This window comes from Leucoraja erinacea, chromosome 28 (genome assembly GCF_028641065.1).
Source record: "Leucoraja erinacea ecotype New England chromosome 28, Leri_hhj_1, whole genome shotgun sequence".
Lineage (NCBI taxonomy): Eukaryota > Metazoa > Chordata > Chondrichthyes > Rajiformes > Rajidae > Leucoraja > Leucoraja erinaceus.
Genome location: NC_073404.1, coordinates 31,938,479 through 31,957,981, shown reverse-complemented (window position 1 = coordinate 31,957,981; position 19,503 = coordinate 31,938,479). Strand labels below are relative to the sequence as shown.

General features: G+C 45.1%; 1 protein-coding gene across 2 annotated transcripts in view; it reads left to right on the top strand.

Annotated features, from left to right (window-relative positions):
- Window positions 1-19,503, top strand: part of nek8 (NIMA-related kinase 8) — a 45,375-nt gene that overhangs the window by 7,081 nt on the left and 18,791 nt on the right. For both annotated transcript variants that reach the window (XM_055658192.1, XM_055658191.1), the window contains exons 4-10: window positions 1,296-1,427; window positions 3,970-4,178; window positions 5,376-5,455; window positions 9,610-9,794; window positions 10,770-10,917; window positions 12,226-12,302; window positions 13,150-13,267. In XM_055658192.1, the coding sequence (XP_055514167.1) occupies window positions 1,296-1,427; window positions 3,970-4,178; window positions 5,376-5,455; window positions 9,610-9,794; window positions 10,770-10,917; window positions 12,226-12,302; window positions 13,150-13,267 (949 nt within the window). The remainder of the gene's footprint in view (window positions 1-1,295; window positions 1,428-3,969; window positions 4,179-5,375; window positions 5,456-9,609; window positions 9,795-10,769; window positions 10,918-12,225; window positions 12,303-13,149; window positions 13,268-19,503) is intronic.

The window sequence follows — 19,503 nt, the reverse complement described above, 5'->3', positions numbered from 1 at the left end:
TATGTGGTGACTCTTTGTATACCTTGGGGATCAAAACATAGAATTCCACAGTGACTTTCACATGTAGCAATAAAGTATTAATTCATACATTCATTCATTCATTCAGTCATTTATACACAATGGCACATGTGGCCGAGGTATTGGTTTATTATTGTCACTGGTACCGAGGTACCGTGAGAAACTTTGGATGTGCCCTAACAAAGAGAACCTTATTTTACTTTAGAGGTACAGGGTGGAAACAGGCCCACCAAGTACATGCCAACCAGTGATCACTCCGTACACTAGCACTATCCTAGAGAGGGAGTACAGAGAAGGTTCACCAGACTGATTCCTGGGATGTCAGGACTTTCATATGAAGAAAGACCAGATAGACTTGGCTTGTACACGCTAGAATTTAGAAGATTGAGGGGGGATCTTATAGAAACTTACAAAATACTTAAGGGGTTGGACAAGCTAGATGCAGGAAGATTGTTCCCAATGTTGGGAAAGTCCAGAACAAGGGGTCACAGTTTAAGGATAAAGGGGAAGTCTTTTAGGACCGAGATGAGTAAAACATTTTTTTTGCAGAGAGTGGTGAGTCTGTGGAATTCTCTGCCACAGAATGTAGTTGAGGCCAGTTCATTGGCTATATTTAAGAAGGAGTTAGATGTGGCCCTTGTGGCTAAAGGGATCAGGGGGTATGGAGAGAAGGCAGGTACAGGATACTGAGTTGGATGATCAGCCATGATCATATTGAATGGCGGTGCAGGCTCGAAGGGCCGAATGGCCTACTGCTATGTAAACCAGAGCACCTGTAGAAAACCCAGGTAGGTCACGGGGCGTACATGCAAACTCCATACAGACAGTACCAGTAGTCAGGATCGAACTCAGGTGTCTGGCGTTGTGAGGCAGTTAGTTAGTGAGAAGCAGCACTGATTTACAGATAAATCTCTCAATGAAACAACTCGAATTCTGGACCCCAACTTGCTAACTCTCTGATTTTAAACACGCCGGTTCCCCATCTAATTGTTGAGATCAAGTCCTCAGAAAATGTACTGATCGGCTCTAACTGTAACCAGCAGAATAATGTTAAAGTAACATTAAAACATTAAAACATACACAATAGCAGAACCTCATCCGTTCTATAGATTGCCCATGCAATGTGTGGCTATCCTCCAGCTGTATGACTACATTTTTGTAACCAGCCTTTGTTTTTAGTTGTCTCCAGATTAAAGAAAATGCAGATGTTCTTGTAATTATGTGGTGATCGACATTTCTGTGTGATTAGTGAACGTTGCCTTGTTGTTATGTTCCAGGTGGTGGGAACACCGTGTTACATTTCCCCCGAGCTGTGTGAGGGGAAACCATACAATCAGAAGAGCGATATCTGGGCACTGGGCTGCGTTTTGTATGAGCTGGCCAGTTTGAAAAGAGCTTTCGAAGCTGCTGTAAGAATCTAAAGATTTATAATACTGTAAAATCATGATAAACATTCTACTGTACAATTGTGTATGTAAATGTATAATCCCATTACTAAATATACAGACACAAAATGCTGCCGTAACTCAGCGGGTCAGACAACATCTTTGGAGAGAAGGAATGGGTGATGTTTTGGGTCGAAACCCTTCTTCAGTCACCCATTCCTTCTCTCCAGAGATGCTGCCTGTCCCGCTGAGTTACTCCAGTATTTTGTGTCTATATCTTTAGTTTAAACCAGCATCTGCAGTTCCTTCCAACACAATCCCATTGCTAACCTGTACAATCTATTGCTAGGGTATATGATAATGCACATGAGTGTTCCTTGCTTGGGCTGAGAACAGATTGTGCTCATTATCGGCAGCTGGGGAAGGTTGCAACGTTGATGAATTTGCTTTGGCACATGATTCCCAACCTAATCATTGACTGAGCTGTCTAATTTACTGCACAATAGTCATGATCGATAGTAAAATGAATATTTTAATGCAAAGTCCTTATCACAACTGTTTGCTGTTGCAGAAATGTAAATGAACTCAGCACAAAATAGCACAATGCAAATCTATGAGAAAATGAGATAAAGTGACTGACTAAGTAGAATGTAGACACAGAGAATGGCAGAGCCCTGTTTATTTGAAAATAAATGATTAGAGACATTCAGTTCCCTGTATTAGCAGCCAGTTAGAAGATGGAATAAATATGATACTTGTAATTTAATATATTTTTCTAATGTTCTGATTACAAAGATAGTGTACGGACAATGTTAACAAGAAGTGGAGGTGGAAACGTTGCAGTGTTTGCTAACTTTGAGTGACCAATCTGTAAACAAGATTCTCCTCACTTTCCATAATGAGTCAGTGTAGATAGTCCATATTGTGTTGCCTCACGTTTAAAAAAAAAGATAAGTGTCAAAGAATGTGGTGGATAAGTTACTGGAGAGGATTCTGAGCGATGAAGATATATTTGCATTTGGATAGATAGAGGCTGATTAGGGATAGTCGGCATAGATTTGGACATGGGAGATTGTGTCTTATGAAGTAGATTGTGGTTTTTTAAGTGATATTCAAAAAGGTAGGTGCGGACATTATCTATCTTTGGTTTAAACCGGCATCTGCAGTTCCTTCCTGCACAAGTTTAGGGGGATGAGGGCCAAATGTGGACAGGTGGGACTGGTGTAGATGGGGCATCTTGGCCGGCATGGTCAAGTTGGGCCAAAGGGCCTGTTTCCGTGCTGTGTGACTCCAAGAACACTTTTAACAACATTGAACTTTGAACAGACTGGGTGAGAGATTAACGTTAGCATACTGATCTTGAAAAGCTATGCGATGACATTGATTGATAAAAGATTAGTTAACTCTGGTGTAGGCATGTGTCCAGTTAGATGGACCGGGAAACATTTGAGAGCATGTGTAGGAAGGAACCGTGGATGCTGGTTTAAACCGAAGATGGACACAAAATGCTGGAGTAACTCAGTGGGACAGGCAGCATCTCTGGAGAAAAGGAATGGGTGATGTTTCAGGTCGAGACCCTTCTTCAGACTGATGAAGAGGGGATGGTGGCCAAATGTGGGCAGGTGGGACTGGTGTAGATGTATCACTAAACCTGTCCTATCCATGTACCTGTCTAAATGGTTCTTAAAATGTTGCAATAGTACCTGCCTCAACTACCTCCTCTGGCAGCTCGTTCCTTACACCCACCACCCTTTGTGTGACCAACAGCTGAGAGCATGTTGGTCACTGTGCTTACGTCAAATTCATGGTTAGATATTCTATTTAAAAGACTAATATGTTTTTAGAATTAAATAGAGGATAGTTGTATCCCTAGAAATGTCAGATAAAGGTCTTTTAACTTATCAGTGTGATGAAGTGCCTTTAAATGTAATTTATACTCCTAGCTATTTCTTCATGTAAAGGACTTTTAGCTTATTGCCATGATGAAGTACCGATGAAATGTAATTAATATTTCAAGGTCTTTCTACATGGGATAAGCAGGTAAAGACTGGATCCACATATTGCTACTTTGCCATCTGTTTATACTAGTCATAGAGATACAGCATGGAAACAGGCCCTTCAGCCCAACGTCCACATATCTTCATAGAAGAGTCTCGACCCGAAACGTCACCCATTCTTTCTCTCCAGAGATGCTGCTTGTCCTGCTGGAGTTACTCCAACACTTTGTGTCTATCTTCTATTTAACTAGACCTGGGCTTGGATCCAACAGTTAGCTGCTACTTCAGTCTATCCCGATTCTGCAATGTTCTGCAAGAGCTTCTACCTCTTTGGTGACCCTCGGACTATCCTTGATTGGGTTTTACTGGCTTTACCTTACACTAAACGTTATTCCATAATCATGTATTTATACACTGTAAATGGCTCTATTGTAATCATGTGTTGTCTTTCCACCTAGCATGCAACAAAAGCTCTTCACTGTACCTCGGTACACATGACAATAAAGTGAGCTGAAAGTGGACCAGTGCAAATACTTTACTCAGTCAGTAAATTTTGACTGTCTTTTCAGAACCTGCCAGCACTGGTGTTGAAGATCATGAGTGGTACGTTTGCGCCCATATCTGACCAGTACAGCCCCGAGCTACGGCAGCTCATTTTAAGCATCCTGAGCCTTGATCCATCCAAGCGGCCCCAACTCAGCGAGATCACAGCTCAGCCCATCTGCATCCGTGCCCTTCTCAACCTTTACACCGATATTGGCAGTGTGAAAATGAGGAGGTATATGACGTGCACTCACTTACATCCTGAACACACACAAACACGATACGATACACGAGGGATATTGGTCTGCCTATTCTGCAAATTTCATATGTTTGTCTTCCCTTACCAAAACAAACCACATGATCGCATGTAAGTTAAACACAAAATGCTGGAGAAACTCAGGGGGATAGACACTCTCTCTGGAGAGAAAGAATGGGTGACGTTTCGAGTCGAGACCCTTCTTCAGTCAGTCAAAGTCAAAGTATCCTTTATTGTCATTCGTGCCTTGCAGTCATACATATAATAAAATAACAAAAACACACAATAAACACAAATTTAACACCCACCACAGTGAGTTCACCAGGCACCTCCTCACTGTGATGGAAGGCAAAGTCTTAAAGTCTTTGTCTCTTCCCTCCTTGTTCTCCCTCTGCGCTGAGGCGATCCAGGCCTCCGATGTTGTGACCCCGCCGGGTGATGGTAAGTAAGTCCCGCGGCTCAACCATGCTCCGCGAACGGGCCGGTTCAAACTCCGCGGCCTGGGGTGGTCGAAGCTGCCGCCCTCTAGTTCAGCGGACGAAGCTGTTGCGGGAGCTCCGGAAAAACAGGTCACCAACCTGTGACCGAGCTCCCGACAATGTCGTCCACTGGGCCCGTGGCCGAACCTCCGAAGTCGGGTCGCTGCCACCGGAACGCCGCAACAGCCCCGAAGTCGGCCGGCCTCGCGCTGGTAAGTCCTGGCTGGCTCCGGAGCCTTGAGGTCGGTCCCAGTTGGAGGCCGCCAGCTCCGCCATTAGGCCTCAGCGCAGACGGAGACGGGGGATACGGCAAGAAAAAGTCGCATCCCCCCGAAGGAAAAGACTAGAACAAGTTTCTCCCCCCCCCCCCCCCCCCCCCCCCCCCCCCCCCCCACACGTACACAACCCGATAACTAAAACAGGACAAGAAAACAACAAAAAAAGAAAAGAACTGACAGACTGCAGGCGAGCCGCAGCTGCTAAGGCAGCGCCGCCACTTCAGACCAAAGAAGGTCTTCGATCTTCAGTCTGAAGAAGGGTCTCAACCCGAAACATCACCCATTCCTTCATCTCTCCAGAGATGCTGCCTGTCCCGCTGAGTTACTCCAGCATTATGTGTCTATTTTCAGTCAAAAGCAGCATCTGCTGTTCCTTCCTATACAGGGATGTTAACGCAGGTTCAACTTTCCTTTTGCAGAATTGAAAAGCCATTGTCGACAGTAGGTTCTGCATCAGGCAGGCGGGCAGCAGGACGGGTGAACAGTGCTCGGTCGAGAGGTAAGGACAAGCCCAAAGTTGTGACAAGACTTCCACTTGGTTAGTGATGGGTCAACGAACGCTGCATCAAGGCAGTTAGTTTCACCAGATTTCAGCTCAGTTTTGTTTATTGTCACGTGTACCGAGGTACAGTGAAAAGCTTTTGTTGTGTGCTATCCAGTCAGCGGAAAGACAATACATGATTACAATCGATCCATTCACAGTGCACAAATACATGATAAGGGAATAACGTTTAGTGTAAGAAAAGCCAGTGAAGTTTGATCAAGGCCAGTCCGAGGGTCACCAATGAGGTAGACAGTAGTTCAGTACTGCTCTCTGGTTGTGGTAGGATGGTTCAGTTGCCTGATTACAGCTGAGAAGAAACTGTCCCTGAATCTAGAGGTTGGACTTATTATTTCTGTGTGGTATGGGGGCATTTATAGTTCATCCTTGATTAGTGACTGTCACAGTGACCATCACAATGCCATATCTTCAGCTGAGTAGCCTGCTAACCCAGTTGGGTTTCTGAAGCAGGCTGGACTTGTGTAGAAGATCAAGAGCTTATTCGTCAACATACCGAGTCTCCGTAATCTTCTCAGGAAGTAGAGGTGTTGATGGGCTTTGTGTATGATTGCATCAATGTGCTGGGTCCAGGATAGTTCAGAGAGATGCACGTCCAGGGACTTGAAGCTTTTGACTCTCTCCACCATCATCCCATCAATATAGACAGTCCTTCCAAACTCCACAATCACTTCCTTGGTCTTGGTGACTAATTATTACTGACTTACTGACTGGCTGATAAAGGCTCATCATCATCCTCTGTAACTCTTCCAACAATGGTGGTATCATCAGCAAACTGGAAGATGGAGTTTGAACTGTCGTGAGTATAGAGTGAATAGAGCAGGGGGCTCAGCACACACCCTTGAGGAGCTCCCGTACTGATGGTTATTAAGGAGGAAGTGTTGCTGCCAATTCATGCAGATATTTAATATTTAAATGGCTTCATCTTAATTCTATAATTGTTATCGACCTCTGTATGATCACATGGAGTTGGGGCAGTATTGGCAGCAGTCACAGGGAGAGAAGGAAAACATCTAGATGTGTCCTGGGGCTTGGAAGTGATTGTCATCCTTAATGGAAAGAAACTTTGTTCAAAGTAATGCTTGGAAAATCTACCTCTTCTTTTACTCCTCTAAAAGAATTTACACTCAGTCCGTTATTCTTGATCCCAAAAGATATCATCCACATTTGGTGCATGAAAATTTGCCAATTCCTCTGTTTCCTGACAGTTAAATGAATGTTGTACTTATTTACTGGAGCAGTAGACTTTAAATGACAGCAAATGCCAATGAAACCCAGTACTTGGCTACTGAACTTTAAAGATGGGGCACATTACTAGTGGTCAAAATATTAGGGAATCATTGAAGCTGCAGAAAAGATAAAATGTTGGGCCATTTAGTCTGGGAACCAGCCCCCATGGGGATTGTTGTTGATGTCTCTTGGATAGTCAGATGCAACGAATAGTAAGAAGGAACTGCAGATGCTTCTTTACATCGAAACAAGCGGATACTTCATAACAAAAGGATATCAGTATAGGAGTAGAGAGGTTCTTCTGCAGTTGTATAGGGCTCTGTTGAGACCACATCTGGAGTACTGAGTACAGTTTTGGTCTCCTAATTTTAGGAAGGACATCCTTGTGATTGAGGCAGTGCAGCGTAGGTTCACGAGATTGATCCCCGGGATGGCGGGACTGTCATATGAGGAAAGATTGAAAAGACTAGGCTCGTATTCACTGGAGTTTAGAACGACGAGGGGGGATCTTATAGAAACATATAAAATTATAAAAGGACTGGACAAGCTAGATGCAGGAAAAATGTTCCCAATGTTGGGCGTGTCAAGAACCAGGGGGGTCACTGTCTTAGAATAAAGGGGTGGCCATTTAACCATATAACCATATAACAATTACAGCACGGAAACAGGCCATTTCGACCCTTCTAGTCCGTGCCGAACACATAATCTCCCCTAGTCCCATATACCTGCGCTCAGACCATAACCCTCCATTCCCTTCCCATCCATATAACTATCCAATTTATTTTTAAATGATAAAAACGAACCTGCCTCCACCACCTTCACTGGAAGCTCATTCCACACAGCTACCACTCTCTGAGTAAAGAAGTTCCCCTTCATGTTACCCCTAAACTTCAGTCCCTTAATTCTCATGTCATGTCCCCTTGTTTGAATCTTCCCTACTCTCAGTGGGAAAAGCTTTTCCACGTCAACTCTGTCTATCCCTCTCATCATTTTAAAAACCTCTATCAAGTCCCCCCTTAACCTTCTGCGCTCAGGCAACATTCCCCCCTGTACTCTCTCTATTCTGTTGGCATCCAAACAATAATTAGGCGACCTAACTTGTTCACCATACTCCAGAATTGCTGAAACCCAGGCAACATTCTATTTTAACATTACATCCCAACTTCTATACTCAATGCTATGATTTATAAAGGCCAGCACACCAAAAGCTTTCTTTACCACCCTATCTACATGAGATTCCACTTTCAGGGAACTGTGCACAGTTATTCCCAGATCCCTCTGTTCACCTACATTCTTCAATTCCCTACCATTTACCATGTACGTCCTATTTTGATTTGTCCTGCCAAGATGTAGCACCTCACACTTATCAGCATTAAACTCCATCTGCCATCTTTCAGCCCACTCTTCCAACTGGCATAAATCTCTCTGTAGACTTTGAAACTCTACTTCATTATCCGCAACCCCACCTATCTTAGTATCATCTGCATACTTACTAATCCAATTTACCACACCATCATCCAGATCATTGATGTACATGACAAACAACAGTGGACCCAACACAGATCCCTGTGGCACCCCACTCGTCACTGGCCTCCAACCTGACAAACAACCATCCACCATTACTCTCTGGCATCTCCCATTCAGCCACTGTTGAATCCATCTTGCTACTCCACCATTAATACCCAACCATTGAACCTTCTTAACCAACCTTCCATGAGGAACCTTGTCAAAGGCCTTACTGAAGTCCATATACACAACATCCACTGCGTTACCCTCATCAATTTCCCGTGTAACATCTTCAAAAAATTCAAGAAGATTAGTTAAACAAGACCTTCCAGGCACAAATCCATGTTGACTGTTCCTAATCAGACCCTGTTTATCCAGATGCTTATATATATTATCTCTAAGTATTCTTTCCATTAATTTGCCCGCCACTGACGTCAAACTAACAGGTCTATAATTGCTAGGTTTACTCTTAGACCCCTTTTTAAACAATGGAACAACATGCGCAGTACGCCAATCCTCCGGCACTATTCCCGTTTCTAATGACATTTGAAATATTTCTGCCATAGCCCCTGCTATTTCTACACTAACTTCCCTCAATGTCCTAGGGAATATCCTGTCCGGACCTGGATATATTTCTCAAAAGTGTCAGTACTTCCTCTTCTTTGATCCTCATAGTTTCCATAGCTACTCTACTTGTTTCCCATACCTCACATAATTCAATATCCTTCTCCTTGGTGAATACCGAAGAAAAGAAACTGTTCAATATCTCCCCCATCTCTTTTGGCTCTGCAGATAGTTGTCCACTCTGACTCTCTAATGGACCAATTTTATCCCTCGTTATCCTATTTTATCCCTCGTTATCCTTAATTTAAGACTGAGGTGAGAAAAAACTTTTTCTCAAAGAGTTGTGAATTTATGGAATTCCCTGTCACGGAGGGCAGTGGAGGCCAAATCACTGGATAGATTTAAGAGAGAGTTAGATAGAGTTCTAGGGGCTGGTGGAATCGAGGGAAATGGGGAGAAGGCAGGCACGGGTTATTGATTTGGGACGATCAGCCATGATCACAATGAATGGCGGTGCTGGCTCGAAGGGCCGAATGGCCTCCTGCACCTATTTTCTATGTCTATGTTTCTATGAAGATAGACACAAAGTGCTGGAGTAATTCAGCAGGTCAGGCAGCATCTGTGGAGAACATGGATAGGTGACGTTTCACAGAGTGCTGGAGTAACTCAGTGGGTCAGGCAACATCTGCGGAGAGAGGAATGGGCCTGCACTCGCTGAAGTTTTGAAGAATGGGCTAATTCTGCTCCTATCACTAATGTCCTGATGATAACCGTTCTTGTACAATGTGCTGTAGGTGGGCTGCTGGCAAACCCCAGTAAAGCTGAAGTACCTCCTCCCCTTTCCATCGTCTACACGTGGGGGAGTGGAATTGCCTCACCTCTCCGGCTCCCAATGCTGAACACTGAGGTCGTGCAGGTCTCTGCCGGCCGAACACAGAAGGCCGGAGTGACCCAGTCAGGTCGACTTATCATGTGGGAGGTGAGCACAAGGAGATGTGCGTGCAAGTTGTAAGAGAGATGTGAAATGAAGCAGATATTTCTTTGCCCCAAAGTAGCTACAGGTGCTGCTTTATACCAAAGATAGACACAAAGTGCTGGAGTAACTCAGCGGGTCATGCAGCATCTCTGAAGAGAAGGAATGGGTGATGTTCCGAGTTCAGACTCTTCTTCAGACTGGTGGACCAGGTCTCTGCTGGGGACCAGGTCTCTGCTGGGGATCGGGTCTCTGCTGGGGACCAGATCTCTGCTGGGGACCGGGTTATGCGGGTCTCTGCTGGGGACCGGGTCTCTGCTGGGGACCGGGTCTCTGCTGGGGACCAGGTCTCTGCTGGGGATCGGGTCTCTGCTGGGGACCGGGTTATGCTGGGAAACGGGTTATGCTGGGAACCAGGTCTCTGCGGGGAGCCAGGTCTCTGCTGGGACCAGTTTTCTGCTAGGGACCGGGTTATGCTGGGGACCAGATCTCTGCTGGGAGTCGGGTCTCTACTGGGCACCAGGTCTCTGCTGGGGGCCAGGTATCTACTGGGGACCAGGACTCTACTGGGGGCCAGGTATCTACTGGGGACCAGGTATATACTGGGGGCCAGGTATCTATTGGGGACCAGGTATCTGCTGGGGGCCAGGTATCTACTGGGGACCAGATCTCTGCTGGGGAGTCGGGTCTCTACTGGGGGCCAGGTATCTACTGGGGACCAGGTATCTACTGGGGACCAGGTCCATGCTGGGAGCCAAGGACGTCCCCAGGGAACCGTGACCGAGTGCCTGAATTAACCTGGTGCTGTGCAGAAGGTAAAGGTGGTTTACTGTTATTCGCCAGTATTGGCCTCACAGTTTCATGGCCCTATCCATCTCCAGGGAGTATAATTTGTGCTGCTACTGCTGCTACCATACTGAAGGGGTTTCATCTGCACAGGTGAAAGATTGACCAGCCTGACTGCTGATTTTCCATTTGCAGGCTTTTCCTGGAGGAGCAGGCGATGTGTCTCTCCCTGGCTGCACGGAGCAGGTCCAGCCACAGTTCATCTCCAGGTTTCTGGAGGGGCAGTCTGGGGTGGCAATCAAGCATGTTTCTTGTGGAGACCTGTTCACAGTGTGTCTTACAGGTACATCTCCCGATGCCTCGCTACGCCTGCGCGCAATGTCTAGACTCCATACATCTGTCGTTGCATCAATACTTTGTGATGTTCTGTTGGCTAAATGGCAGTAAAAATGATAAGGTCCACTGATTCATCTGCGATAAGCAGATTCAGCAAAGTGTATCCATAATTCATCTAGCAGCTTGAATAAGCTTCACTTGATTGGAATCTGTTTGGAAACATGAAATATCGGAAACTAAACTAGTGAAAATCCAATGTTTAATTAAACTTAAAGCTCCTGGAGGTCACAGTACAATCACACAGTTGGAACTGCTGTTTCATCGTAAATCTGTGTGTGTAGTTCCACATTCGGAATGTGGCGATTGTCGACTGGGTCTGAACAAGGCTTTGTGTAGGAAGGAACTGCAGATGCTGGTTTATGCCGAAGTTAGACACAAAAAGCTGGAGTAACTCAGCGGGACAGGCAGCATCTCTGGAGAGAAGGAATGGGTAGCATTTTGGGTCGAGACCCTTCTTCAGACTGAGAGTTGGGGAGAGGGAGACACATTGACCATCAAAGACAAATACCAGGTCATCATCTCCCACACTGTTTGAGTCTAAAGAAGGGTCCTGACCTGAGACGTCACCTATCCATGTTCTCCACAGATGCTGCCTGACCCGCTGAATTATTCCAGCAATTTTTTTCTCAGTTGAAAAGATTTTATCTTATGTCTGAAGTAGGGATTTTCCTCTTCTTTTTGCAAATAGTCAACCCTGTGCACTAATTACATACATACATGCAACCATGCATGCATGCATGCATACATACATACATACATACATACATACATACATACACACATGCATACATACACACATGCATACATACATACATGCATACACACATGCATACATACATACATGCATACATACATACATGCATACATACAACATACATACATACATACACACATGCATACACACATGCATACATACATATATGCATATATACATGCATGAATATACATGCAACCATACACACATACATACATACATACATGCATACATACATACATGCAAACATACATGCATACATACATGCATGCGTGCATATACACATACATGCATGAATGCATACATACATACATACATACATACATACATACATACATACATACATACATACATTCAAATCAAAAGCATAGAAATGTGAATGCAAAGGTAAATTACTGCTTTGCATCAAAGTCTACAATGAAATAAGCTGAAGAGGCCCTGACTACTCCAAATATTTCTGACATACTTTTCAATTAATACTTTTATTTCAATTTATTTCAGACAGAGGGATAATAATGTCCTTTGGAAACGGTAGCAACGGTTGCCTGGGTCACGGGACCTTTAATGATGTCACACAGGTGAGTGCAAATCTCTTCCACGCCTCTCATCATTAAAACTGTTATTCTTGACTCATGACTTCCCCCTTACCTGAATACATGGGATGGTGCTGTGTAGTTGTTCTCTGGTATTTCGGACTAGTCAGGGATGTTCCCACTGTACAATGATCTCCCAACACGTCACTATCTGCAAAACCACCCACTGTAGTGTCATCTGCAAATTTACTAATCATGCCTTGTACGTTCTCATCCAAATCATGATGTAGATGACAAACAGTAACGGGCCCAGCGCTGTACCCTGAGGCACACCACTAGTCACAGGCATCCAATACGAGAAGCAACTTTCCACCATCACCCTCTGCTTCCTTCCATTAAGCCAATTTTCTATCCATTCGGATATCTCTCCTTGGATCCCGTGCACTCTAACCTTCCAGAGCAGCCGACCATACAGAATGTTGTTGAATGCTTTGCTGAAATCCATGTACACAACATCTACAGCTCTGCCTTCATCGACCTTTTTGATCACGTCTTTAAATAACTCAGATTTGTGAGACACAACCTCCCACGTACAAAACCATACGGACTGTCTCTAATCAGCCCTTGCCCATCCAAATGCCTGTATAACCTATCCCTCAGAATACTCTGTAGTAAGATTCTGCCCACAGATGTTAAATCCACTGGCCTGTAGTTCTCAGCATTTTCCTGCAGTCATTCCTAAATAGAGGCACAACATTTGCCACCCGCCAGTCTTCCTGCATCTCACCTGTATCCACAACTCAAGTTTGTATTGATGTCAATGATATCATATTTAGCAGCTAATTTCCCTCACTGCTATATTTCTGCCAATCTCTCGCCCTCCATCTCGCAGCCGAAAATCGTGGAGGCGTTGTTAGGCTTTGAGATCGCCCAGGTTTCATGTGGAGCGTCACACGTCCTGGCGGCAACCAATGACCGGGAAGTGTTTGCATGGGGACGAGGGGACAATGGTGAGTTTAGTTTGTGACTCATTCTGTCTGAAATGGTGAACTGCATGAGCTTGCCGCCCTATAGGTTCTCCAAAATAAACTATTACATTAAATGCACTCAACTTGCAGCAGTGCAGGCACTGGTCCAACATGCAGCAGTGCAGACACATGCCCAACATGCAGCAGTGCAGACACTGACCCAACATGCAGCAGTGCAGACACTGGCCCAACATGCAGCAGTGCAGGCACTGGTCCAACATGCAGCAGTGCAGGCACTGACCCAACATGCAGCAGTGCAGACACTGACCCAACATGCAGCAGTGCAGACACTGGCCCAACATGCAGCAGTGCAGGCACTGGTCCAACATGCAGCAGTGCAGGCACTGACCCAACATGCAGCAATGCAGACACTGACCCAACATGCAGCAGTGCAGACACTGGCCCAACATGCAGCAGTGCAGACACTGGCCCAACATGCAGCAGTGCAGACAGCTCAACATGCAGCAGTGCAGACACATGCCCAACATGCAGCAGTGCAGACACTGACCCAACATGCAGCAGTGCAGACACTGACCCAACATGCAGCAGTGCAGACACTGACCCAACATGCAGCAATGCAGACACTGACCCAACATGCAGCAGTGCAGACACTGGCCCAACATGCAGCAGTGCAGACACTGGCCCAACATGCAGCAATGCAGACACTGGCCCAACATGCAGCAGTGCAGACACTGGCCCAACATGCAGCAGTGCAGACACTGGCCCAACATGCAGCAGTGCAGACACTGACCCAACATGCAGCAGTGCAGACACTGACCCAACATGCAGCAGTGCAGACACTGACCCAACATGCAGCAATGCAGACACTGACCCAACATGCAGCAGTGCAGACACTGGCTCAACTTGCAGCAGTGCAGACACATGCCCAACATGCAGCAGTGCAGACACTGACCCAACATGCAGCAGTGCAGACACTGACCCAACATGCAGCAGTGCAGACACTGACCCAACATGCAGCAGTGCAGACACTGGCCCAACATGCAGCAGTGCAGACACTGGCCCAACATGCAGCAATGCGGACACTGGCCCAACATGCAGCAGTGCAGACACTGACCCAACATGCAGCAATGCAGACACTGACCCAACATGCAGCAGTGTAGACACTGGCCCAACATGCAGCAGTGCAGACATGTGTGCTAGTGAATGCATGCTAAAAGCAGTTGCTGTGCTAACAAAGGCATCAGCCTGGTGCCAGGAGCAATGTTTATCATCATCTTTCCCTCTACCCTCTATCTCCACTCCTGCACTCCACTATCACCAGGTTCCACTGCCCTGCTGTGACTTAAGTGCCTGGTGAATACGGCTCCAGCTTTGTTTGGTGGTCAATATTTCATTCACATGAAGTAAATAGCATTGGTGCAGCTCAGGATGATGAGTGCATATACCCGGCCTTTGCAGCTCCCTCTGTTAATGAACACAAATGTTGTCTCATGACAGTGACATTCAGAGACCCTCCTGAAGCAACTGTGTCTGTAGAAGGGTCTCGACCTGAAACATCACCCATTCCTTCTCTCCAGAGATGCTGCCTGACCCACTGTGTTACTCCAGCATTTTGTGTTGATCTTTGGTTTAAACCAGCATCTGCAGTTCCTTCCTACAGATGTGGCCATAGAGCTTCACAGCACTGGAGACAGCGGTTTGGGCAATGATGCGTGTGTCAGCTATTGGAAAGAGCACGGAAATAGGTCCTTTGACAAATCGAGTCCGCGCCGACCAGCTATCCCCGCACACTAACACTATCCTACACACACACACTAGGGATAATTTACATTTATACCAATTCAATTAACCTACAAACCTGTGTATCCTTGGAGTGTGGGAGGAAATCGAAGATCTGGAGAAAACCCAGGCAGGTCACGGGGAGAAGGTACAAACTCCGTACAGACAGTACCCATGGTCAGGATTGAACCCGTGTCTCTGGCGCTGTGAGGTAGTAGCTTGTACTCGCTAGAAATTCGAAGATTGAGGGGGGATCTTATAGAAACTTACAAAATTCTTAAGGGGTTGGACAGGCTAGGTGCAGGAAGATTGTTCCCGATGTTGGGGGGTCCAGAACAAGGGGTCACAGTTTAAGGATAAGGGGGAAAGTCTTTTAGGACCGAGATGAGAAAAACATTTTTCACACAGAGAGTGGTGAGTCTCTGGAATTCTCTGCCGCAGAAGGTAGTTGAGGCTAGTTCATTGGCTATATTTAAGAGGGAGTTAGATGTGGCCCTTGTGGCTAAAAGGATCAGAGGGTATGGAGAGAAGGCAGGTACGGGATACTGAGTTGGATGATCAGCCATGATCATAGTGAATGGCGAATGGTGCAGGCTCGAAGGGCCGAATGGCCTACTCCTACACCTATTTTCTATGTTTCTATGGACCAGAGCCATAGTAGGCAGATCCTCAGTAGGCAGCTGTTGCTTTTCATAGTGTCCAATTCCTTTCTGACCCATGTGATCTTTCCTCTGTGTCATTGGCAACTTTAAAACATGAATTGTCTGTTTGTCCTTCAGCCATTTATCATTTTCCCTACTTCTGTTGCTGGAGGTCGAGCAGTTAGACTAAATGTGACTCAGAGTTGTCTCTCATTTCAAATCGATCCCTTTGGTTTTATTCCTAATCCTGGGACCCCAAAGAACAAATCACTGTTTATTGTTCAAGTTTATTCAACCAGGGGGAGACTCGCTGCAAGTATCCGGGATTAGGGAGGCACGTATATAATTCCGTGTAGTGCGTTCACTTATGTTCATGGCTGGTTTTAACAAGATACTGTAAATACTGGCCTGTTTTATTTGTGTGTATGGCTTGCTTTAACCTCCAGTCTTGCAGGAGGACTCCAAGTTCATACTTCCTTTTTCCAGTTACCAATTATTTTGTTTGTGATCTTCTGGTTGTCAGGATTCACCGTTATGGATTCAGCTGATAGTGGTTTCTGCGTTTCTCTGGTTCAGTGGTTTCTGTAAGACTAACAAGGTCTGGTCAATTGCTGTGTATATGTAATTAATTCACACTAAGTTCCTGTCCAGTCTCAGTCAAGGCTTTACTTAAACTCTTAAACTACTTACAAGGCAGACCCTTTAAAAATAGGTCACTATAAAGAAAAAACAATTTAAAAATGATTCCCAATTCTCATCCAACACCTTATGTTGAATCTCACATGGCCAGTGTGTAATTCAGATCTCAATTCAATTCAAAAAGTAACAAATAGGAAGAAATCAACTTAAAATACCACAAGGTCACCAATCCTCACGCCAGGTTATGTGGCGAAGAAAATGAACAGTCTCTTTGCTGAGCCACATCCCCTGTTTAATAAAAGTCGAGAAGACAGAGAGTACACAGTTAATTTCCACATAGATAACCAATACATTTCCAAAGAGCAAAGAATAAGAAAATAACTTTGTCCCAGGCTCAACGCCAATACAGCTGCAACTTCTTAAAGAGACACTACCTTTTAACACATGAGATTCTACCAAGATTTATCACGTAAATGAGTAAGCAAAATGAGCAATGACTTCCTATTTCCTTAATTATATGATGAATTCAACATTCCACAAACAAGTAACAGTCTTTAAACTCACTCTACACCCTCTTTCTGTGCCATTCACTCACACATTTCCACACCTCATGCAATATGCTAAATCTCAGATATTCACACACGTTAAAGCAATAACATTCCCACTCCAGAGTAAAACACAGTTATGTACTCCTCAAGGAAATCATGTAAAACTCTTAAACTTTGAAACACACAAAAATTAGAAATTTACATTTTAATATCAGATTTTAATAGACAAAGGCACTGCTTTGTTGCTAACCTTGACCAAGCTAGCTTTAGAGAATTATAAAACAGAAGCTATTTACTTCTTAAATTTAATTTAAAAAAAACTATGATATAGACGAGATTCATATAAAAATCGAAGGTAGACAAAAATGCTGGAGAAACTCAGCGGGTGCAGCAGCATCTATGGAGCGAAGGAAATAGGCAACGTTTCGGGCCGAAACCCTTCCTCAGACTGTACCAGAGGAAAATTTGTCAGCCAGCCATTCACCAAAATGTTCATACTTAAATACACCGCATACAGAAGAACGGTCTCAACCCAAAACACACTCTGGACTCTCTTTCTTGAACACAGGTCATTTCATTAAAAGCTTCAAAGTGTAAGTTACTTTCCACATTCTCTTCCCTCCTTTTCAATACAAATTTAATATGAAAGTTGCAGGAAGACATTTTTCAGCTCCTCCTGAATCCCACTTTATTATCCTTGCTAAAATGAATTTCAATTGTCGCAAATGCATTTGATTTACATTTTACACAGAAACCAAATTGAAGCACATTGTTGCTGTTTCTTTACAATTCTCAACAATCCTCACAACATAATTAATTGTCTGAAAGAGCTGTTATGTTCAAAGGTTCAAAGGTTATTTTATTGGTCACATACACCTAGGTGTAGTGAAGTGAAATGCTTCTTGCCAATGCAGCACATAAAGAAAAAATACAAACATAACAGTAATAACAAAATTTAAACATAAAAACATCCCCCCACAATGGTTCCCAGTGTCCAGTCCCCATCCCATGTCCACCGATAGTCGGGCCTATTGAGGCCTCACAGTTGCCTTTACGGAGGCCCGATGTTCCAGGCCGTTCTTGCCGGGTAATGGTGCTCCGGCGTCGGGAGAATCCTCTCAGCGGCTTGGGACACCTGGAGCGGCCGCTTCCTAACTGGAGACCGCGGCTTCCGATACCGCTGTCTCCTAGAATCTCTCCTAGAATGTCTACTAGAATCTCTGGTTCTGTGGGGACCAATGTGCAGAATTCGTAATCTGTTGTGTGGGCAATAATGTCAGCGGGAGACTTGGTAGTGGCCACTTGTAGTTGGACTGGGAGGGTTAAGGCATGCAGTAGCTGGTGCAGTAGCTGGCGCTGTTTTTAAGTTGCAAAAGTCTTCTTATTGGAGTGAAAGAGTTTAGCCCCTGTCCCACTTAGGAGACCTAAACAGCAACCTCTGGTGACCTTGCCCGCCACCCAAAAAAAAATCAAGGTCGAGATGACCTGCAACCTCCTACCACCTCCCACGCATGTGTTGAAAACCTTCCTCGACTATGAAGAAAACCGGTTTTGACTAGAACTGCGACAAAAAAATTATCGATTTTCAAAACGGCAATCTATTTTTAGTCGAGGCCGGTTTTAAACATGATGAGAAAATAGCAGCAACCTAGATGAAACCTCGACCACGTAGAAACCATTTTCAAACATTAGGGAGAGTGACCGAATCCTCCGGTGACCTCATGGAAACCTTGGGTGGCGGGCAAGGTCACCAGAGGATTGCTGTTTAGGTCTCCTAAGTGGGACAGGGGCGTAAGAGAGAATTGCTGTTGTACCCTGACTGAAACACCACTGTATCCACTGCCGGTAGAAATTAACCAAGCCCAGAAAATGGGATTGGTCCGGTTCCCTGTCAAACAGGGTCTTGTCACACCTCACACTTGCCCAATTACTCAGACTTTCCCCTCTCTCTCTCCACCAGGGAGACGAGCTCTGACTTTTTTTCAAACAGGTCAGAGTCTTTTGTTTCAAACTTGTTTTAAACTGTACCAACTGTTGGCTGCAAAATGTTAAAGTTCTTGGGGCAAAAGTGAGCAGCTCGATTCTAGCGGGGTAGTTATGGTACAGTGTCTCGATATCCACCAGCGATTCAAAAGTGAGCAGCTCGATTCTAGCGGGGTAGTTATGGTACAGTGTCTCGATATCCACCAGCGATTCTAGCGGAGTAGTTACGGTACAGTGTCTCGATATCCACCAGCGATTCTAGCGGGGTAGTTACGGTACAGTGTCTCGATATCCACCAGCGATTCTAGCGGAGTAGTTACGGTACAGTGTCTCGATATCCACCAGCGATTCTTGCAGGGTAGTTACGGTACAGTGTCTCGATATCCACCAGCGATTCAGCGGGGTAGTTACGGTACAGTGTCTCGATAGCCACCAGCGATTCTAGCGGGGTAGTTACGGTACAGTGTCTCGATAGCCACCAGCGATTCTAGCGGAGTAGTTACGGTACAGTGTCTTGATATCCACCAGCTCAACATCCTGCTTTATATTAGCAATCTTCTTATTTATCTGCTGTTTCCCTGTCCTGGTGCTCTGTGTTGTTTATCACTGCTCTTCCTCTACTGCCTTAAGTCATCTCCCTCATCTTCCTTCAGTTCTTCCTTCTTCT